Source organism: Heterostelium album (assembly GCF_000004825.1).
Source record: "Heterostelium album PN500 unplaced genomic scaffold PPL_contig23, whole genome shotgun sequence".
NCBI classification, from domain to species: Eukaryota; Evosea; class Eumycetozoa; order Acytosteliales; family Acytosteliaceae; genus Heterostelium; species Heterostelium album.
The window spans coordinates 118,245-141,347 of record NW_008805100.1 but is presented as its reverse complement, the minus strand read 5'-3'; the positions used below and the strand labels follow the sequence as shown (position 1 = coordinate 141,347).

At 32.7% G+C, this 23,103-nt stretch overlaps 7 protein-coding genes across 7 annotated transcripts; 4 read left to right on the top strand and 3 right to left on the bottom strand.

Annotated features, from left to right (window-relative positions):
• Positions 1–85: 85 nt before the first annotated feature.
• PPL_11595 (ARIADNE-like protein) lies at positions 86–3,335 on the top strand (the record flags this gene model as incomplete). The annotated part of the gene is made up of 3 exons (XM_020582345.1): positions 86–2,211; positions 2,279–2,660; positions 3,279–3,335. 3 exons carry the CDS (start codon positions 86–88, stop codon positions 3,333–3,335), a joined length of 2,565 nt encoding a protein of 854 aa, XP_020426761.1.
• A 272-nt stretch (positions 3,336–3,607) lies between these two features.
• PPL_11594 (small MutS related family protein) lies at positions 3,608–4,806 on the bottom strand (the record flags this gene model as incomplete). The annotated part of the gene is made up of 4 exons (XM_020582344.1): positions 3,608–3,838; positions 4,119–4,138; positions 4,366–4,502; positions 4,592–4,806. The coding sequence occupies 4 exons, from the start codon at positions 4,804–4,806 to the stop codon at positions 3,608–3,610; spliced, it is 603 nt and encodes a 200-aa protein (XP_020426760.1).
• A 721-nt stretch (positions 4,807–5,527) lies between these two features.
• Positions 5,528–15,720, top strand: PPL_11593 (uncharacterized protein; the record flags this gene model as incomplete). Its single annotated transcript, XM_020582343.1, has 13 exons — positions 5,528–5,888; positions 5,958–6,224; positions 6,305–6,565; positions 6,669–7,963; positions 8,028–9,449; positions 9,518–10,760; positions 10,827–11,022; positions 11,095–12,364; positions 12,446–13,157; positions 13,227–13,376; positions 13,451–14,971; positions 15,043–15,276; positions 15,353–15,720. The coding sequence occupies 13 exons, from the start codon at positions 5,528–5,530 to the stop codon at positions 15,718–15,720; spliced, it is 9,300 nt and encodes a 3,099-aa protein (XP_020426759.1).
• A 98-nt stretch (positions 15,721–15,818) lies between these two features.
• On the bottom strand, positions 15,819–16,974 carry PPL_11592 (uncharacterized protein; the record flags this gene model as incomplete). Its single annotated transcript, XM_020582342.1, has 4 exons — positions 15,819–16,329; positions 16,387–16,559; positions 16,623–16,853; positions 16,921–16,974. The coding sequence occupies 4 exons, from the start codon at positions 16,972–16,974 to the stop codon at positions 15,819–15,821; spliced, it is 969 nt and encodes a 322-aa protein (XP_020426758.1).
• An 802-nt stretch (positions 16,975–17,776) lies between these two features.
• Positions 17,777–20,439, top strand: PPL_11591 (uncharacterized protein; the record flags this gene model as incomplete). Its single annotated transcript, XM_020582341.1, has 4 exons — positions 17,777–18,331; positions 18,392–18,533; positions 18,629–18,869; positions 18,936–20,439. The coding sequence occupies 4 exons, from the start codon at positions 17,777–17,779 to the stop codon at positions 20,437–20,439; spliced, it is 2,442 nt and encodes an 813-aa protein (XP_020426757.1).
• Positions 20,440–20,789: 350 nt separating this feature from the next.
• PPL_11590 (uncharacterized protein) lies at positions 20,790–21,580 on the top strand (the record flags this gene model as incomplete). Its single annotated transcript, XM_020582340.1, has 3 exons — positions 20,790–20,964; positions 21,199–21,218; positions 21,302–21,580. 3 exons carry the CDS (start codon positions 20,790–20,792, stop codon positions 21,578–21,580), a joined length of 474 nt encoding a protein of 157 aa, XP_020426756.1.
• A 597-nt stretch (positions 21,581–22,177) lies between these two features.
• Positions 22,178–23,102, bottom strand: PPL_11589 (uncharacterized protein; the record flags this gene model as incomplete). The annotated part of the gene is made up of 2 exons (XM_020582339.1): positions 22,178–22,203; positions 22,928–23,102. 2 exons carry the CDS (start codon positions 23,100–23,102, stop codon positions 22,178–22,180), a joined length of 201 nt encoding a protein of 66 aa, XP_020426755.1.
• Between the last annotated feature and the right edge of the window lies 1 nt (position 23,103).

Sequence of the window (23,103 nt, the reverse complement as noted above, 5' to 3'; positions counted from 1 at the left end):
ATATATATACACACACAATCATCTATTTATTTATTATTTATTTTTATTTATTTATTTTCCATATATATAATTGAAAATTTCAGAAATGTTTCATAAATTAAAAAAATTGTTGAGTAGCAGTTCAGACCATGGAAGTCCAACTGCCACATCAAATGTTGCAACATCATCCACAGCCAATACAGATTTAGTTGATTCAACACTTTCAACAGCAAACAACAAACAGAAAAAGACAAAGAAAGTTAAATCTTTATCAACTTCATCTAGAACATTGTCATTTAGAAGAAAGTCAACTATTTCCTCTTCATCTCCTCCTTCTTCAAAGAGTGGTATGCTAGCCAACAACAATAGTAACAATAGAAAGGAAATAAGTCAGAGTTCAGAATCACAACTTGAAATAATAGAATCAGAATCAAATTCAATTGGAAATATTAATAATAGTAGTTTGAATAATAATAATAATAATAATAATGATATATTAAGAACAACTCTGACAACTTCATTCATTCCAACTGAATTGGTACCGATGATGTTGGGAGAATCCGGTAATCTTGTGGAACGAGACGAACAAAGTTTGAGTATTTCCAATAATGATGGTGGTGAAGAAGATGAAGACGATCAAACAGAGATTTCAATTGTTGATGATATAAATATTAATATTAGTTCAACATCAATACCAAATATATCAACAACAACTACTACAACTACGACGACAACAACATCATCAACATCATCTTCAGTGAACAATAAATCATTTATAAGAACAGTTTCATCACAATTATTTAGAAGAAATCTAAAGGTTTCCGGAAGTAAAGTTGATAGTTGTGAGCAACAACAATCACATCAACTACAACATTGTCAGAACGAAGAGGATGAGTTACCGGATGAACAAAACTCTGATTACGATAGTAATAGCGATTATAATGATAACGACGATAACGACGATGAGGATAACGACGATCAGGAAGAAGAGGCATTCATCAAGGCGCTACAGGAGGTCGAGAATGAAATTGAGGCTGCCAATCAACAGATGAACTTCAAGTGTTTGTCACCGACTGAGTTGGCACAGCAGCAACAACAGGAGATCAAAGACATTGCAGAGCTGCTGCAACTCTCGAATCAATCGGCATTGGCATTGCTCAAACACTTTAATTGGCGTAGAGAACTGATGCTCACCAAATACTTTGAATCACCGAAAGACATATGCAAGGAAGTCGGTATCGAAATGCCAAACAACAGTAACAATCAAAGTCAATCCAATTCTCCACTTATCAACAGCAGCGGCAACAACACTTCAAATAGATTGGCAATATTACAACAACAATATATATTAAATGGAAATAGTAGTAGTTTGGTTGGTAATGATGAACATCAACAACAATCATCATCAACAATATCATATTCATTAGCAAACTCAACTCAATTTGTATCAACTTCAACGACAACAACAACAACAACTACAAATAATACTAACATTCAACAAAGTTGTTCGATTTGTGGTGAAGAAGGTAGTGCTGATGATATGACAGCTGTGAAATGTAATCATTATTTCTGTAACGATTGTTGGGGTGGTTATCTGACATCAAAGATAACAGAGGGAGAAGCATCCATTAGATGTCCATACTATAAGTGTGTCTGTGTTGTTGATGATTCAGTTGTTCAACGGCTAGTTGCACCTGTCACCTATGAAAAGTATCAGCAGTTTGCAACCCGTAAGTTCTTGGCTGGCAATCAACAGCATGTTCGTTGGTGTCCAACTCCCGGTTGTGACAATGTCATTACGCTCATTAAAGACTCTGCTTCTACAGCGTTGGAAATCGTTCATTGTTCGTGTGGTCGCAAGTTTTGTTTCAAGTGTCACCGCGAGTCGCATGCACCGGCCACATGCGAACAGATGGCACACTGGGAAACCAAGTGTCAAGACGAATCGGAGACATCTCACTGGAAGGTAGTCAATTGCAAGCAGTGTCCGAAATGCTCGGTCTCTGTCGAGAAGAACGGTGGATGCAATCACATGAATTGCCGACAGTGCCAGTACGAATGGTGTTGGGTGTGTCTACGCTCGTGGAAAGGACACAACGACTTTTACGTATGCAACCGATTCCAAAAGGAGAAAGAAACGAAACGTAACCATTTCCTCAATCTCTTCCAAAAGCCAATGTCATCGTCCAAGAAGAAAGAGAATGCCGAAATCGAAGAGAAAGAAAGAAACAAGTATGTTATATATTTGAAAGAAGTATTATCCCTAGATTACTAATATAATGTTATAACATTTGTTTAGGGTTGAACTACTTAGATATTTACATTATTACGAAAGATTTATCAATCATGATAGTTCGAGAAAGTTGGAGAAGATGATAAGGGAGGAAGCGAAGCAGAAGATGGAGGAGTTGGAAAAATTGAATTCGACGTGGGCAGAAGTACAGTTTATAGAGAGAGGAGTCGATCAGTTGCTAGAGTGTAGAAACGTTTTGAAGTACACTTATGTTTTCGCTTTCTTTTCGTTTGCCAACGCGGTTACCCAGCCAAGAGTGGAGACTGCACGCGAACTCTTTGAATTTCTACAGCAGGATCTCGAGAAAACAACAGAGACTCTGGCAGAGTTGATGGAAGAGGTACTCAAGAAATCGGTTACTCAACTCGGAACTCAACAGAGAATGGATGTAATGAATATGATCACACTGACACGAACCAAGAAAGAAGGACTATTAAATGCCGTTGCCAAAGATTCATTGTTTGAACTGTAGTATATAATAATTATGACAATTAAACAAATGATAATCAACAACAACAACAATATATTTAAATCAAAAACAAAACAAAACCAAAGATATATAATCACCCCGTACTTTTAGTAAATATTGAATAATTGTAAATAATAATTCAATACATTAACATTTTCATTCATTTTTTAAATAAATTATACTATTTAAAACTTTTGTAATATACTATATATCTATATTGATTGAAAATATAATTGAATTGAAACTATAAAAAAGTTTATTTGTTTAAATTTATAAAATAATAATATTGTGACTGATACAACTAGCTATACTTTGGATCTGATTAGTTTCTGCATCATATTCTCCACCATAGTTTGCTTGGCGTCTAATGGCTCAAAGCTGTCAATCTTGGCGATATCATCATTATCATCGTATTTTGAAAAGATTAAAAAAAAAAAAAAAATAAAGAAAGATTAATATTGATAAATTAACATTTTTTATTATTGAGATCACGACTTCCGGCAGCTGTTGGATTTAAAGGAACTGCTGATATTATAGGTACTACCTCCAATGACTGATTCGACAAAGTTTCTAATGGTTGACAAGAGTGAATGAAAAGTCAGCCCAGGTAGAACACAAAGTCGAAGTCAACCCTTTCTTTGATGTTCCTTTAAATCCAACAGCTACCGGAAGACGTGATGTGAGGAATTGTTGGTTAAACGTCTTTGAGCATTATACCAAGCATCTTAACCAACTCTGGACATCTTGTCTATATTTTGTGAGATATATTGGAAAGCATCGACAATCATCTTGTTATTGTCTGAGATAGCTGAGAGCATCAACCATATTGTTATTTTTTTCTGATATAGCTTGGAAAGAATCAATCATCATCTTGTTTCTTTGTCTGAGATAGCTTGGAAGTATCTACTAATGTGGTAGGTGCATTGGCAATCTTCTTGAAAATAATCATCAAGAATAGAAGGAGCAGAAAGATTGGCAACCTTTGATCGTTTCCATGGATCGACAATGAATGCATCCTCGTCTTTGTCACGCTCGAGATGCTCTCTGAATTGTTGCTTCAAAGTATCGTTAAGATTACTCGCTAGCGTTGTAAAATTCTAAATGATTATTTTTTTTTGATATTATATATTAAAAGAATGTTGACAGACATCTCTCATCTACCATCCTTTTAAAAATTACATTTTAAATAAAAACATTAATAAATTTTACTAGATGTGATATATGTTATTGGAAGCCTTCATCTCAGTTGCAAAAAGGTTCACTTGAAGTGTATTATCAAATTAGTATAAATAAAATCTTTCTTACACGAACAATCAATGCGCAGTGATTAAATATATATCTCATCTTTTCTTACTATTATTTTATCACTCAAATTACCTTGTCATCATTATAAGCAACTGATTAAAAATATATATATAATATTATAGAATAGATTAAAATCTTAATGTTTTTATTAAATAAAAATAAAAATACAATTGTTTGTTTGTACATGTAAAGTTACAGAGTGATTATACATCAACTAGATATGCACCACCTTTTGAAGTAATTTCGAAAGAGTAACAGTTATCCAATAGGTATTTCTCTATTGCAGGTTTTATCTTGGCATCACCAGAGGAATGATTACCTAAACCGGTGATCACTAACAATTCACCATTGTATCCGTTTGATTTCAATAGTTGTATTCTTTGTTTCAAATATTCAATCGATTGTTTAACAAATAGACCATGTAAATCAATTTCACTTTTATTTCTACCTTCATTACTATATAATAATAAAGAAGAAAGTAGAAAGAAGAATATTAATAAAATCGAAACTATAAAAGCTATATAAATACAAGTTAAAAATATTACTTTAAATCGAATATCTGTTGACAAGTATCAGCTACAGTTTGATCAATTAACTTGTATTGTTTTCTTTGTTTCAATTTCGCAATTTCGTCGTCTAGTTTCCGATGTAATCGATCTACACTATCGTCATCCTTTAAATCTTCTTTGGTAACCCATATGTTTCTAATGAACATATAGGCTGCATATAGGAATGCTGCACCCGCTGCAATTGCAAACATCTTTGAAAATTGGTTGTTTTTATATATATAAATATATATCTCTCGTAGGTATTGCTATAATTATAAAAATAATAATAAAGTGAAAAAGAATAATGTGAAAAAGAATAAAACAACTTTGCATTGGGTGTGGTACACTAACACTGACTGTTTTAAGTTTTATTTTAATCAGCACACAACAACTTTCCCCATTTTAAAATGGTTGTTTTATGACATAACTCTCCATTTGTGTGATGACTGATTAAATTATCTTTTAAAAGATCAATTAAAATAATTAAAATAAATATAGATAATTTTTTTTTGTTTTTCAAAAACACACTTTTTTTATTTAATTATTTAATTATTTATTTGTTTGTTTATGTTTTAATTCAAAGAAAAGAAAATGTTCAAACGATTTTTTATTTTTTAAAAAAAAACAGATCTTCTTTTTTTTGTTCAACCTAAAAGATGATAAATGTAGATCTAATCACTTTAATAACATGCCTTTCAACTAGCCCAATAATAAAACCTCAGCAGATATGTGAAGCGAGTACCTTTTCGTTTGATTGGTGCAAGTCAGTCGCTTCACTTGAAATGTATCTATGAAATTATTAGTCGATAGGCAAGAGAATCAAACAAATCAATCTATCAATCAATAAATCATTTATTAATAAACAATTATTCAATTAACCAATTAAAAAAATAAAGAATAAGAAAATAGTTGTGATAATAATAAAAGAGTATTATGATTACTTTAAGACCAACAACAACAATAATAATATTGTTGTTTGTTTTAATTACAGGTTTTTTTGTTGCTGTTGATGCAAAGTTAACATTTAAAGTTGCCACAGCACAAAAGGTCAATCCAATTCCTGGTAGTCAATGGTTTTTCGTAGAGTCCGAGCTGGATATCGGTATCTATAACAATATACCAGGAAGTCTCTTAGTTTCCATTACCATCAATGGTTTTGTCAATCCGATCGTTTGTTCACAACTCTTTATTTCGAGACACGGTGTCATTCACAAGTTGATTGCGGAATGCCCAATGAGTTTCGTTGGTACCTACGATATCAAATTAGGTGCACAAACAGCTTCTTATATTCAAGGTAAACAAAATTTCATTTCATTTCATAAATATAAACAATTGTTTAACATCTAAATATGATTGTATATAGAACCGGTTATAAAAACATTTCCATTACAATTGGTTCCATCTACAACGGTTAGTTTCACAGCTGAGGTGGTAAAAGGTATAGAAACAATTTTATTTTCCAATGGTTTCAATCAATTTCCTATTGCGCCACAAGCCGATCCAAACGATGCTCAAAAACTATTGTTAACCATTCCAAATAACCTACCGATCGGTGCCTATACCTATATATTTCAAGGAAATACATTGAATCTATTTTCACCACCAAAAGTATTTGCGATCAATGTAATTCGTAAGTAATAATTATGAATTATTATTATTATAGCTATCAACAACAATTATCATTAATAATACCCTTTTTTCTTTAAATAGAACCAACTGTAACAAGTATAACGGTTGTTGATTTTGTTAACCAACCAACTTTGAAAATCGATGGATTAGGTTTCAATATGGGTGTTGGTATATTACCTGGTGTTGTTATGAACGGTAAGAATTGTTATTTGGTTGGTGTTCAAACAGATACCTCATTCACTTGTCAAATTGATGAATCAATTCCAAATGTTTACCAAGTCACTGTTAATCTACCATTCTATCCGGCACCAGCTGATATCTATCAATTGAATGTTGATTATCGTAAGTAACAATAAGATAATATTATCAACTAACTTTGTTATTAATCGCGTCGCTATTATCAAAGATCCATCTATCACTGCAAATAGAATATTTATAAATACAGGTGGATCGATGTCTGTTTATACAAGAGGTGTCAATCAAGTACCACAATTCTATTTCTCAGGTGTGCTACCAGTTAATATGTTACCAGTGGTATCAAGTAATATTATGATTGGAACGGTTGCCTATGTAAAGTTACAAGTTACCATACCTGCCAATGCAGCAGGTCAATATGATGTTATGATGAAATGGGTTGGTGTCAATATTCCCGATACAAAAATACCTATTACCTATGTCGATTTCGAACCGATAATATTCTTTCTATCGCCAAGATTAGCTCGTTTCACACCGTCGTTCATCAATATTAATTCGGCAAGTGCCATCGTTACACCGATAACAATTAGAGGTTCAAACTTTATCAATGGAGTATCACCGACTATCTACCTTGATGGTGTTGATCCAATAACACAGAATGCAATCCGATATGAATGTGAAAATGTCTTGGTTGTTGGTGGAACCATTACCTGTGACGTCAAATCTGCCTATGAAACAGAGTTTACTGTAACAGTATCGTATGGTGAGGGTTTACTATCGAATGGTATCACATTGTCATTCTACGGTTTGTCATGTCTAGGTAGGAACAACCGGTTGGCAACCAATCCTCCTGTCGATTGGTGGTTCACCTTCAAATATAAATTCAGTTCGAAAACCCCCGATAATTTGAAAGACAACTATCTCTATGTTGATAATCTCTATGACCGTAGTGTTGCTCGTTACAAAGGATTGACAGATACCAACGCTGAACTCTCTCCACTGGCAGCGACATTCGACCAGATTCGCTACGGTTATTCATACATCTTCTATAACGATCAAAACGGTATGCGTAGACCGAACGACGGTGTCAAAGTGCTGGTCTCGGACGATCCGCTTGCCGGCCACAAGATATTCTCACGAGGCTCCGATTTCGGTCATACCAAAGGTATTGTTATCTACGATCATGTCACTGGTTCTGGCATTCACATCACTCATTCTCAACCGTATTGGCCAGCGTTCACCTACAACGGATTGAATCCACCAACTAAATACGGTAATCCTGGTAATCCGCCCTACGAATACTACGATATCCGGTCACAATTCTGGTTGGGTGATGCTACACTCAATCAACATTTCTTTTGCTATACATTCGGTCCATTCGATCCAAACACACCAATCTTCACCGGAATCAACTATATCTCTGCATTCATTGCACAGAACTATCCAATGATCTATCAAGTCGTAAACAATGCAGTGAAAGGTACCTTTCAGAAATTGGATGATCTATTAACAACCGATAATTCTATAACATTACAAATTTTGAAAGTAAGTAATAATCAGTAGTGATAATAATAGTATTTCTTTTGACGACTTATAAAATTCTTTATAGAATTGTGATAATCAAATAAAAGCAAAAGGTAATCTATATCAATATTGTTGGTGGTGGTCTGAATTCTATACGAAAGGAGCTACAAAGTTGGATATGTTTTCGAAAACTACAAATGAATATAAGGAATCGAATGTTCCAGTGATGTCGGCGAATGCAGTTGCTTTCATGATTCCAAATACCAATCCGACGTTTATCACCAACGGTATAGATCTCTCGGAGCGGATGGTAGAGAAGTTCAATCAAAATGCAGCAACAAAACGACCGTTTTTCATTCAGACTTTGGATTTAGGTGGAACGAGAAGACAATATCAGACGTTGGAATATCAAAAGATAATGGCGAATGTTGAGTATACTCTGCATGACGTAGATCTTGCAGAGAACGTTGAAGATCTTACGAATCGTGCTGATTCCGATCATTCCAAGTTGGTATATAACATGTACGCTCAACCTTACTCACCGGATCGCTATGATAATATCTTTTGTTCGGGTGATCTCAACCGACATAATCACCAAGGTGAACGTGGAGGAGGTTACACTTGTCTAAATCATCCGAATCTCGTTAACTTCTTCTCGAACAGAGTTGCACGGTATTCAAATGTGATACCTATCGATTCGGCTGCAAATACTTTTGCAGTGCAATCGAAAGGAAGTTACTATTTCCCTCCTTGGATGACATGGGCAACAATGCACATGAAGATTCTCTCTGGCGATGCAACACCGGTGCCTGCCGGTCTGCTCTTTGAAATCCAACAAGTATTCTCCATTGACAAAGGACAAAACTATCAGACTGTTTCAACCTATCCACGAACCTATGGAGTGGCAGACACGCAATCACACTTTCAAGTAGAGATGGGTATCTATCGTCGTGCCATGTCCTTACATATGGAATGGGATCAAACTTGGTCACATAATATAATGACTGATAATCCAATCAGTGTTAAACAGCTGTATGCATTGGAAGACAACAGTTACAATGTTTATAGTTGTGACCAGGTTGTTGCTCCATGTAACCGTGAGAATGCCCAAAGAGTAGAAACTACACTCGCCACCAATCCATATCCATTCAACTATGGATTCCAATATATTCTAATGTTTAGTAATTACCTACAGTATACTACACCTGCTAACAATCCTATGGCATTCATTGGTCATTACTTAGAGTATGTCAAAACAAAATATCTACTACCCGATATTGTTTCTATTCAACTGGTTCCAGCACAGCCAAACACACTCACAACACTCCAAAATGGTCAACTCTACATTCACAACATCAACTGTAAAGATGAAGTTGCATTTGTAATCACTTGGTATCTAATCAAAGAGTTTATTGTTGATCGGTCATTCGGATTATCGCCATTACCTCAAGTCGATGATGCTGTCATCCAAGGAATTTCATGGGCAATATCTAAAACTATTATCAACGTAAGATGAATTTATAATTAACAACTAAATAATAACTAGCAACTAATAACTAAATTAACTAATTTTAGGAAATGTATGGTGTTCAATCATCATTTGTAGATCAATGTTTTGTTTCAAATCCAGAGAATAATAATAATATTATTGCTTATGATTTGGAGGGTATGCCAGCCAATAATCCGCCACCATCAGCATTCTGGTATGCTGCCACTGTTTGGGATTGGATCGATAGTAATAATGATGAGAAACTATGTCCTCAGGATCCTTTCACCTCAGCATTCTTTAGTGATATGAACTCTAATAATATGATAAAGTGGCAGTCCATTTTGGATAAAGTTGAATATGCACAGACCATTCAAACACTTTATGCTAGTTTCGATCCAACCCTTCAAGTTCCAGTCAATCAAAACATCTTGTATTACAATGGTGAAATGTTTTTCGATTTAATGGTACAAAACAAACGAAGATTAACAACTACAACAACCTCAACACCAATTGTCAATACCTATTCCTATGACAATTTAATAGATTTACTTGTTACACCTGGATATTTTACGAGTTACCAAATCTATAGTCTCAATCAACAACAAGTTAATAATGTTACCAATGCAATACAACAATGGTTTACACCAACTCCATACACTAACTCCAGTCAGGCAATTCAAGTACTTTTGGAGATTCCATTGAATTCTTTGTCATCCAACAATCTGTTGTTGTATTTCGATATCATTTTCCAAGATCAACCGACCGATAAAATCAGACTATGTTACCTCACCAATTCTACAAGAAAGGTATGTGATCCACTCACTCTGGTAACTCTAACCGATTTGATAGAGTCACTGGTGGATTCAAGTGAACTGCTAAATGGAAATGACTCCAATTCAGATTCAGATTTACAAGTTTATTACTCGCCAAAGATAATTCCAGGACTATCCGAGCAATACAGCGGTATTTTATACGCAACATTTAGAAACCGAATTTGTGACGTTCAATTGGTAAACTATCGTTCCGATGATCTGTATCAATTCATTGACCAAATGTGTAATGTAACCGGACCTATTATCAATTATATCTCTCAAACCAATGGATCAACAAGTGGCAACTATTCAATAGATATAGTTGGTTATCATTTTTCTCATGGAATAGAGGCATCCATTGGAGACTATCAATGTTTACAAACAATCTATATCAATTCAACATTTATTAAATGTGTAGTTCCACCATCATCAGGAGTAGACCTTTCCATTCAACTTTATGATCCAACAACAGATAATTATGATTGTCAAAGTTATCCATTCATTTTTTCTTATTTTGGTAAGTTTAAAATATGTTTTGTTTAACTTATCTAATTAACTAATTTCATATTTCTTAATTCTATAGAACCAATAATTGAATCAATAAGTCCAAATTTAATTCCAACCACTGGAAGTAATATAACAATATATGGAGAAAACTTTGGAAATCTTATTTCAAATATAATTGTAAACATTGATGATGTTCAGCAAAACATAACAATCATTAAAGTTGATCATACAATTATTATTTGTAGTATTCCAGCCGGAACAGGAACAAACTTGTAAATATTATTTAATTTATTGATCATTATAATATATAATTCCATTTACTAATTAATTGAATTTAATCATAGCTTTTTATCAGTTTATATGAATGGAAATAAGATTAATTCTATTAATGGAATTCAATCATTAAGGTTCTCATATCAACCACCGACAATCTCAACTTTTTCACCAAGTATTGGAACACCTTTTGGTTTGTTATCTGTTCAAGGTTCAGGTTTCGGACAGAATTCATCATTGGTTTCAGTATCGATTGGAACATCATCATGTCCAATTGTCAGTATCTCTGATACTTCCATTAGCTGTAGCATTCCATTTGGTGCAGGTTCATCTAAACAATATGTATCGGTACAAGTCTCAAATAATATCGTTCCAACAGTATCCAGCAGCTATTTTAGTTATTCTGCACCATCGATTGGCTCAAATTCAGCGCTCATTCCAACCACCGGTGGTTTAATGCAATTCCGAGGTAGTGGATTCGGTAGTTCTTTCGATGATATCAACTCGACCAAATTGGATTCAATATCCATCGATTGTTACTCTTTCAATGTGTTTATGGAATGTCCAGTACCTGAAGGATTCCAATATTCACTTGATTTAACTATTGTCTCTGGTGACAATGTTAACACGACCACGATATTTGCATATCAAGCTCCGACTATACATTCATACCAATACAAACCAAGCGATAATAGCATAACCATCGGTGGTACCAATTTCATTCCATCGACAGTAACACAAGATGCAACCTGCTGGATACAATTCACCAATTACCAAAACCAGAAGACCAACTATTACAATACATTCGTTAATGAAACAACCATTGTCATTACGAATGTCAATCCAATTCAAAACGGATATCAATCGGTTCAAGTTGTAATTGGTGAAAGACCATCAAATTCTCTATCTACAGTGGTCTATTCGAATTTGATTATTACTCTTTTTCAAGATTCCAATTTAGATAATATTCATCAATCGAATGAAATGGGTGTTTCTGGTGCTGTTACTTTGACATCCACAACCAATCCTTCACGTCAATTCGTTTATCAGATAATCACTGGTTCCCTTACAGTAAATATACCAGAGGATATTTATAGTATAAATATTCAACCCAATTCCCAATATATAACACCTCTAAACAACTATTTGTTAGAAATTGTTTCTCTAACCAATCATATTGACATTCCAGTTTGGATATTAAGTGGAAAAGGTTGTGTTGGATATTATTTGACAAACGACCAAACTACAACGGTTACCCTTCAATACGGACAAGTTAATTTACTAAACTATGGAATTTGTTATAATTCTCAAAATTGTTTATATCCTTTATCATATATTTATGTAAGTAGTATAAAAATAGTTGAATTCCACAATCTTTATTATATCATTATTAACATGTTATTTATTTTCAATAATTCTTAGTCACCAACTAACTGTATTTTAACAATAGATAATGATATTTCACTTATGGAAATTGGTTATCAAGTTAGTTTTTCATTTTATATGGATAGTAATTTGAATGGTCAAAAAGAAGGATTTGAAATGTCACCACCGCCATTCAGTGTTTTTCTTTATTACACTTCGTCAACTGATGGTATCACCTATAATGTTGGTTTGGAAACCGGTAGCTATTCATTGTTTGTTAAACAAGGTCTGCTTGATATCTATTTGGAAATAGTACAACCCAATCTCTATACGATAGTTAATGCCAAGACTTACAATGTTACTCAATCATTCTCTGATTCTTTCGGACTCTTCAACTGGGTGTATTCATCGATTAGACCAGTCATACTATACAGCCCTACTGGAACAATGCTTACACTACCGGTTGGTAAATACGATGTAAATACTCTAACGAAGATGGGTTGGAATAACACCAGTATTACATCATTGAATGGTTTTACAAATTCTATTGGAATTACATTCTATTCATCCGAGAGTATTGATTCCGTTGTATTACAAACCACTTCAAACACTAAGATACCAATCACTCCAGTCTCCAATGTACTCATTGAAGTAGCATATCTTTCAATGTTCAGTTCTCTGATCTCGCTTAATCAAGCTGGACAATCTGTTGAATTCTTTAGTCCATATTTAAATACTCCATTATTTTATTTTGGTTCACCTTTATTTAGTAAGTAGAAAATGAATACCAACATAATTAATTTAAATAACTAACTTTATTCAAAATATTCATATTTAGCAAATCAATTATCTTGTGGAGTAAAATTATCAGATAGTTCTAAAATAGTTTGTAATATTCCACCAGGTTCTGGAGCTGTTCAAATTTCAATGACATCTATGTATTTAAAGAAATATTTTCCATATCCAGAATATAAATATTCATATGAGCGTAATTATTTACTTTTCTGAAATATATTTTTAAACTAATTTTTATTAACTTGAATATTTTTCTTTCTAAAAAAGCTATAAATGTTCAAGGTACAGTTTATGAAGATTTAAATGGAAATAATATTAAAGATATTGGTGAAATTGGAATTTCTGGTGTTGTTATAAAGATAAACGGTAGTACTGTTACAACATCCGATGCAAATGGAAATTATTATCTACCCAGTATTGTCAGTGGTAGTTATTCATTGACAATCAATACGATTTCAACTCACTTTTTACCTACTACCATCTACTTTAAAGTTGGTACTGCAACAAAATTGATTGATGTCGGTCTTTTGAAATTCAATTGGAAAGGATGTAATGGTATCATTCTGTCAGGTGCCGAAAATAAACTTACTCTCCAATATGGAACATTTAGTCTGTCTAGTTATGGCTGGTGTAACAGTGCATCCAATCAATCGTGTACAATGAAACCATTAGATGCTAGATTTGACAATTGTACAGTGGAATATCCGACATCCGATCAAGTCAGAATTCGTTATAAATACAAGATTCAATTGGTATTATACGTTGATAGTAATCTCGATAATATATTGAATGAACCGGCAAACCTTCAGTTACCAAACACCATAGTGACTCTGACACATACTCTAAAGGATGGATCGCTCGCTTATTCAGCTTATAGTGGTGCTGCCAATTATATTGTAGATGTAACAATGACAAATATCATTTCATTCAACACTGGCCAAGTTCCAAATGTTCTTCCGGTCGTTAACAATTTCATTCATACAGTGACAAGTTCAAACGATGCATTGGTATTCCAATACAATTGTCCATTCTTCCAATATGTTCCAGGTGCTCCATCTCAAACGTTTTACGATAGTTTGGATAGGGTAACGACAGGTTCAACGCTAACTCTACCGGTTGGCACATTCGACCAAATCTACCTCAGAAATCTGCCAGTCAGCTGGGATGGAAAAATCAAAACGTTCACAGTCAACAGCGATATGTCCGTTGCTATTTATATTCCAACACCGGTTTTATATCAGGCTACCCGAACAGTTTATCCACCTCCTGTAATCTCTAAAATCGATATCTTTTCAGATTTTCTACTGGAGAATAATTTGGTTGTTCCGACAATGGGTGGAACCTTTTTTATTAACAATTGGTCTTTCAGAATTCCACAGATTAGAATTTGCTCTCTTATAACAAATTGTCAACTTTCCGGTCAGAAACTAGTGTGTCCCGTACTCAGTGGTATCAATCAATGTACAATAACAATATCTTACACGCCAACACCGATGTATCAGTATTACAATATGAAACGGGCACCACCAACCGTAACTGGTTTCTCCAAACATCCATCACATCTACCAGCCAACGAATTGGTGATAAACGGATACAACTTCCCACCTGCAGGAATGGCAGGCAACTCAACCATTCTGGTAGATGGTTACTTCTGTCAACTTCTTTCATTCATAAGTGACACCAAGATAGCATGTTTATCATCCTTCCAATATCCACCGTCGGAACAAGGTTTCATTGATTTCAGATTTGGAAATTCTCTACCTTTTATTTATCAATTTACATATCTTTGTAAGTTATTAATTAATCATTAACAAAAAAAAAACAAAACAATTATAATATGTTAACACTTTTTATTTCAGCATCTAAATGTATGGGAGCACAAATATGGAATGGAACAAGTGGATCTAAAACCTATCCAATTAATACGAATGTTATACCACCATTCGCTTACACTTCATTCAGTTGTTCATGGTTTTGTTATTGCCGTTCAATTCCAAGACAACTAAACTCCAATTGGAATGTAGGTGTCAACTCTGGTTCTTACTCCCAAGTTCAACCGTTTGCAAAAGAAGATTTACAATTCATTGTTAGGTGTAAGTAAAATACATATTAACTATAACACCAAAATTCTATTTTAATAATATTAATATTAATTCTACACTTAAATAGATGCATCATGTAATGGAGCTTTCATCTATTTAAATGCAACTGATAAATATGTATCGTATCAAAGTGGTGATTACTCATTTAGCAATGCCAATGGTATAACAACCTATATCAAACCACAGATTGGTTGTAAATTGACGATGCAAATCGATGACGGCACATCTATTGTGGTGCTATCATCTTTTGACCCAAGAAATTTCCCTGACTCTCCATTCAGATATAAATATCTAAAGCGACTGGTTGTATCGAACTATCCTGATATGAGAGGTGATCCTCTTCCTCCAGATGGATCAGTTAATTCCTCACCACCATTATTAGGATTGGGTGCTGGTAACTATAAAATCTACACTACAAATCAAATAAACTCATAACAATGAAACAAGTGTAATGCAACCTTTGTCCTAATTGAATGGAAATTATTGAAATTATTAATAATAATAAAAAAAGATTTAGAGTTTATTGAAAAATATTAAAATCCAGCACTTATCCATTCAAATCTGATTGGAAGAATCATTTTGACAGCTGGTGATATATGAACATCTTGGGTAGCAAGATCAATAACAGTTGTTGTATACTCTTCACCATTAAGAGAAGAAAACAAAACAATTGTGCTTCCTTTTACACCAAGAGTACTTGAGAAAATATATGCTGGGAAACGATTTGGTACTGTATAGATGATTTGTGTGGTTGCAGTTGCAATCGATACATTGTAAATCGTATAGTTACATTTTTGACACAAATCAATAAAGAATACTTGATTGTCAAAGTAAACGATTTGTGGAGTTTTCATAACGAAACCATTAAAGAAAATTGGCTCCTGGACAATGGATTTACTCCACAGGTTGAAAACTATGTAATAGGTACCCAATGATGTAATCGGTTCATAGATAATATGGTAGTCACCTGTCGTTGGATCATATGAACCGACTGGGTATTTCGAACGTTGTTTCAATGGTCCAGTTGGAAGTGAAATCGATAAACTATATAATTTTATTAGTAACTATTTATCCACAGTATCAATCAGTTAAAAAACTTACAATTCTTGATTTTTAAAGTCCCATATGAAAACAGTAAGATTTGGATGACTAACCATTAAATTCAAGTCTGGAATAGCAGCTAATTGATAAACTGGATCATAGGCAAAGTATTGAGGATTTTGTGTACCTGTAAAAGTATAATTCAAACCCATAACCTCTGTAAAAGTATTATTCTAAATTATTCTTTTATTAATACTATTAAAAATTTTTAAATGAAAAATAGGTGTTCTACTTACATTGATGGAATACTCCACTACTAAATCCTGACCAAGATCAAAATCGGTAACTAACAATAACATAGTATTATCCTCTGAATTTCCAGATAAAAATCCATGAAAGAACAAGAATGGTGCTGCCATATTGACATTCTTTATTATAGTGCCATCAGTGGTGTTAATAGAAATAAATTGCTCATTTTTGGCAACCATAATATATTGTCCAATATTTAATTCAGCTGAGTGTACCACCTGGAGTTTTTATTTAATATATTAATAAAATGATACTTATTAAAAAATATCTATATTTTCAAATTACATTTAAAATGGATAATAATACTATAAGAATTGAAATATTAAATGTTAATTTCATTTTTTTTTTTTTTAATAAAAAAATATAAATAATTGGTTTGAACAAATATGAAAGCCAAATACTTTAATAAATAGAATTCATAAATCAGGATACTATTTTAGATCATTAATAAGTTTTTTATTTCAAATCTAGATATTGGAAGATTTTCAAATTAAAATTTCCTAAATATCAATAGAACTTTTTTTTTGGAGAGAGTTAAAATAATAATCTCCATGATATATGTGTATTCTCAAAGACCTGAGATAAGTCATTAAAGTTGGAAATAAATACTTACAAAATCAGGATAGACTTTGGATATACCAAGTTAAATAATTAATAACTATTGAAGAGTCGTCACCCAATGATGATACATCTGTGGTCTAAAACAAGAAACTAACATTGATTAATCGAATCATTAGTTTGCCGATTGATAAAGTAATAAGAAGAAGTTGTTATCTTTAATCACTATGTATTTAATTATGTAAATAATAAGATGAACATTTGAACTAATTATTACTTATAAATGACTCAACCTACCTTTCTTCTAAGATCCCAAAGTTGCTAATAAAAAAATAGTTTTATTTGAAAATAAATAATAAAACGTTTTTAGTATTATTGCTAGCAAAATATTTAAATAATTTTTATTTGATTGATCGTCAGCCATCAAAAATGGAAAAAACACAGAATTCGAAGAAAATGATTTTTTTTGTAATTTTTTGCAGATTTGATATGATTTGTTTTTTTTTTTTTTTTTATATCTGATATGTATCATATTATTTACAATTATATTGTATAAATCGAAATTATTTATACAAATAACGACATGTCAACACCAACCACTAAACCAAAGTCGAAATGGCAAGAGTTGATTCTCGATGGCATCGACGGTCACATGACAATGACTTCGCTCGATGAATCGTTGTTTGTCAATCGATGTTTCGAAGGTGATCTCGTCATTGAATTTGGCGAGGTCTCGCCAGAGCAACGACGCACTATCGAACAGGTGGTCGACTCGATCAACCAGCTCATCGGAAAATTCAAACCGACTCGTTCATCCTACTCGTATGCACATCAGAAGCTTTTCGACGAGCTGCTACCACTGCTCCGTGAAGCGAACTTCACCGAGTTCCAAATCGATCAGATTCGTCTTCATCCAAAGTCACTGGCACTACTGCTGTGCAACAAACAAATTGAAGATCCATACCAACACGATATTCCAGCGTTGATCGTCAACAACTTTACTCGTGAAGCGCTACAGACCATCGGTAGTATAATGTCTTCGAGATATCTCTATAGTAGTTTCGACTTTGCTGAATATATGGATATGGATAGAAATGGATTCATATTCAAAGCATTAAGAAAATATTTAATTCATTCTGTAAGTCTTACACTTTCGTCAAAAAACAAAACAAACAACTAACATAATCATTTTTAAAAGAATTTAATTATTCCTGGAAAGAATAGCCATATCACTGGTCAATTGATTGTAAATCTTTCCAGATATCTAAAGAACAACGATTTGGAGATGTACATCATCGATATGACCAGACACTTGCAAGTCAGAACTAAAAGATATATTTGTAAGATAAGATTAGATATGATAGTTTTAGTTTTTAGATTGATAATAGTAAGAACGATAATTAACTAACTAACTATCTAACTGTCAATCTTAAAGATGGCAAAGAACTTAGAATAGAGGAACAATACTTTAAATGTAATGAAGAAGCAGATGCCAATGAAAAGTTCAAAAGTCTCTACAAAGAGTTGACCAACAAAGACTATAAACCAAACGATATATTCCCACCAAGTGAAAACAATGAATTCTTTGGTCATTTCGAAGCGATCACCGAGAAGAGATATCGTATTCCAACATTGAAACAAATTGGTTTCTCTGTATTATCTGAAATGTTTTTAATGTATGTGTTTATAGATCATATTTGAAAAAAGTTACTTTTATTAACAACATATCTCTCTAATTTTAGTAATAAAACAGATTTCATGGAAAAGATAAATCATCTTACTTTGGATACTCTAAGAGATTTCTTAATCTATTGTTTCCAAAATCAGAAACCAGTTGGTGGTGAAATCGCTATGTTCTTACTTGGCAAGCTTAAGAGTAGTCACTCCGAGGAGTCGTTGGAAGAGTTGTTCCCATTCCAACCGTTTATTGAATCAGTGTTTAATAGACATCGTTGGTTCTACAGAAGTATGATTGGTGATGTTCCACAAAGTTTAATTAGACCACCTTATGACGCCAATCTCTTGATCAACGTCTATGAGAATCGTGATCTCTTCAAACCAAAACAACTTCCAGAAGCAAACTTGTTGTTCTCTCAAAAGGTTTCACCAAATCCACTCGTTCTCCAAGACAAAAAGACTTTCCTCGATAACCTTAAGAAGAATACCGATGGATTCTTTGAGAGTTTAGATATGAGCAATATGGTTATCATTGGTGGAATCATGACGAGTTCACTCTCGGGTGAAACCGCTGGATTCGAATCATCGGATATCGATGTTTGTTTCTATGGATTGTCAGAGACTGACATTACTGCCAGAATTGTCAAGATAGTCGAGCACATCAATGCAAACTACACCGGTCACAGTATTACCTATAGTGACAATGAAATTACATTCTGTCGTCACTATCCTTATCGTCACATCCAATTCAACTGTACTCTTTTCAATAATATTCAAGATGTTTTGTTGGGTGTCGATATTGAAGCATCTTGTTTCGCCTTTGACGGAACCAATGTCTGGACAACACAACGTGGTATCGAAGCATTCAACTATCGCACCAATTTCGCGTCACCCTACGGATTTGTGATTCGTGGTGACCAGATCTACCAACGTCGTCTTCTCAAGTACTTGGAACGTGGATTCAACATTGCCTACCTGCCAAACGATAAGCTCGCAGAGAGTGTCAAAATGATGAACAACGAAAAGAAACGATCGAACGGTATCGAACTACTCTTCAAAGCGAGAAACAATCCCGAGGTATTCAAGTCTCTCTTGGAAAGAAACAAACTTGGTGGTCTGCCCTACGGACCAACCATCACCAAAGAAATCTTTAACAAAAAGGTTGCCAACAATCACGATAACAACTACGATGGTTACAATTCAAGTGATTGGCCACAGGTATTGGAGGGCATCGATGATTTGGAATACTTTACACCTGCACTAAACGGTGATAACGGCGTCTACCTCAGTTCATCGTTCTATCAGTTCCTGTTTGTTGGCACAGAGGAACCCGATCATGATTTCAATGAAGATTTCCTTTTTGAAAATGATGAAGCAGGTGGAGCAGGAGCTAACGACGACGGTGATGACGACGATGAAGATGAAGTTGAAGTTGAAGATGTAGATGAATATCTGGATGGTGATAGTAACGAAGATATGGAGGAGGACAGTGATGAAAGCAATGAAATGGCAGTGGATAATCCCAATCCTGGTCAAAATATGTTTTCGGTTTTAGATGACAATAATTGATTTTAACACGATCAATTATTGAATTCATTGCATTATAAAATAAATAAATTCACCCCACACTCCTAAATTAACAATCACATTTGACATTTTAGACCATAATTTAAAAAGGGTGAATATTTTTATCCCCTGGGCATTTGAAATTTTGACATCCTGGGAATTGACATTAATTCAATTTGAAATTAAAATAAGATACCAAAAAAAAACTAACAAAAATATCTTACTTTTGACAACTATTTTTTTTTTAAAAAACCAAGTAAATTTTTTTTTTCTAAATTATGTGTTGGTGTTTGTATGTTATAAATAGATTGATCAACTTTTTAAACATAATTCAATTTAGTATTAAAAAAAAAATGAAAACAAATATGTTCAATCCAGAAAATAAAGATAATTATTATGAATTTAATGATAAGAGTGTATATATATGCGAAAAACCAAATGAAATACATCTTCATTTAGAAAAATCATCATGTTTCTCATTATTTGGATTAGAACCTAGAAAATATGAATATAGAAAATATGATGAAAGTAAATTGTCAGGTTTCATGACACAAAAACAATACCAAGATTTTCTGGAAGAAGTCAGGGTGGTAAAGTGGGCGGGTAAAAATGCCAATAGAATAATGAAAATCTCCAAAATTTCCATCATTTTATTCATAATCACTTTATTTGTTTTTGGAATTTTCTTTGCTCTGGATCAATTGATATTGCTTTATATAACTCTCGCATTGATGGATATATTTGTATTTTTCTCTGTGATAGGACTATACTACAGTTATTATGTAAGTTTAATTAAATTAACAATAAACAAATTATCTTTTTAACTAATAAGAACTATCTTTTATTTTAAAAAAAATCTTTTAAGAGTATTAATAAGTTGAAAAAAATGATAGAAGGATATAATTGTCAATATGGTAAAATTGGAGTGGAATTTAAATTTGAAATGACTACATGTGAGGGTGAAAAGAGATATTATACTATAAACATTATCTTAAATCAATCACCAGAACATCCAACACAAATTGAAATAGTTACTCCAGGAGAAGATGTATCTAAGAATAATCCAACAAATGAAGAATCAATAAATATTACTGACACCACTCCCCTAATCTCTAATACTCCAAAAGGTCTTTGGAGATATTAAAATAAAACTCTCTCATTTCTTTAAAATATATTTATAAAAAAGGAATTGATAATTCATAGGTCGTTAACTAATGATTCTATTTTATTTGATTATACAAATAATGTTACAACTCTCAATTTTGTGAAATTAGAATGGAATTTAAAATTGAAATGACTATATGTGAAGTTGTAAAAATCATTACTATAAATATAGAGTAACAACAACTAAAACAAATTGAAATAGTTACTTCAAGGGAACTTATAGGTAACAATGATCATTATCCAACTGAAGACTCAAATACGATAATGAGAATACCCCCTATTCTCTAAACCTAGGTCTTTAGAGGATATTAAAATAAAGTAAATGTTTCCAAACACACTCTATCTAAAATTACTCTCAAGTATTAAATTTTTATTGAAGATAATACGAATACATATAAGAACCTAGATATATTACGAAAAGTCCAGATATTCCTCACCAAAGTACAATAAAATTTATCACAATTGTTATCATTTCTTTCAGATGGTATAGGTAAATATTCATCATATAGATATATATTATTAATAATTGCACTCTTTAACCTTTTATTGCACCCCAGGTACAAATACTCTCCAAGTGTTAGCTGGATACAGACTCAGATGTTACTATAAAAATAATAAAAATCACAGTTACGGGGAAGTAACAAAGCAATCAATGAAATGTCACTAGACAACCCAAACCCTGGTTAAAAAAACTTTTCAATTTTTTGTTTGAAAATTAATTTTTAACAAAATCAATCAATTGATTCATTCAAAGTATTTTTTTAAATAAAATAAAAAACAAACCACCCTATCTAAAATTATAAGTAATCGTAATTTTCTCAAAGTTTATTTTGATTTGAAATCTCATTTTACTCCCTGGGCATCATTCAAACCCTAAAATAGTTTTAATTTAACTTTAACCCACTCCTGTAACACATCACAAAAAACAAATATGATACAGTTTCGGAAAGCAAAATTTTATGTTGATTTGAAATCTCATTTTATTCCCTGGGGTGTGCCTGATCAAAATTTAAAAACCCACCTTTTTTTTATTTTTGAGAAACCAAGAATTTTTTATACACAATAATATAAATAGACTTTTACCAAAAGTTAAATTCAATTCAAATTAGTATTAAAAAAATAATGATAGCAAATAATTTTAATCCAGAAAAAAAAGATAACTATTATGAATTTAATGATAAGAATGTATTTAAATGTGAAAAACCAAATGAAATTCACATTCATATCGAAAAATCATCATGTTTCTCATTATTTGGATTAGAAACACGAAAATATGAATATAGAAAATATGATGAAAGTAAACTGTCAGGTTTCATCACACAAAAACAATACCTAGATTTTCTTGAAGAAGTCAGACTTGTAATGTGGGCCGGTGACAATGCCATTAGAGTACAAAAAATCGGCAAAGCTTCAATAATCCTATTCTTGTTCTCTATTTTTGTTTTTGGAATTGCCATCGCAATCCATCTCCAGACACTTCTAAATATAACTATGTTTCTCATT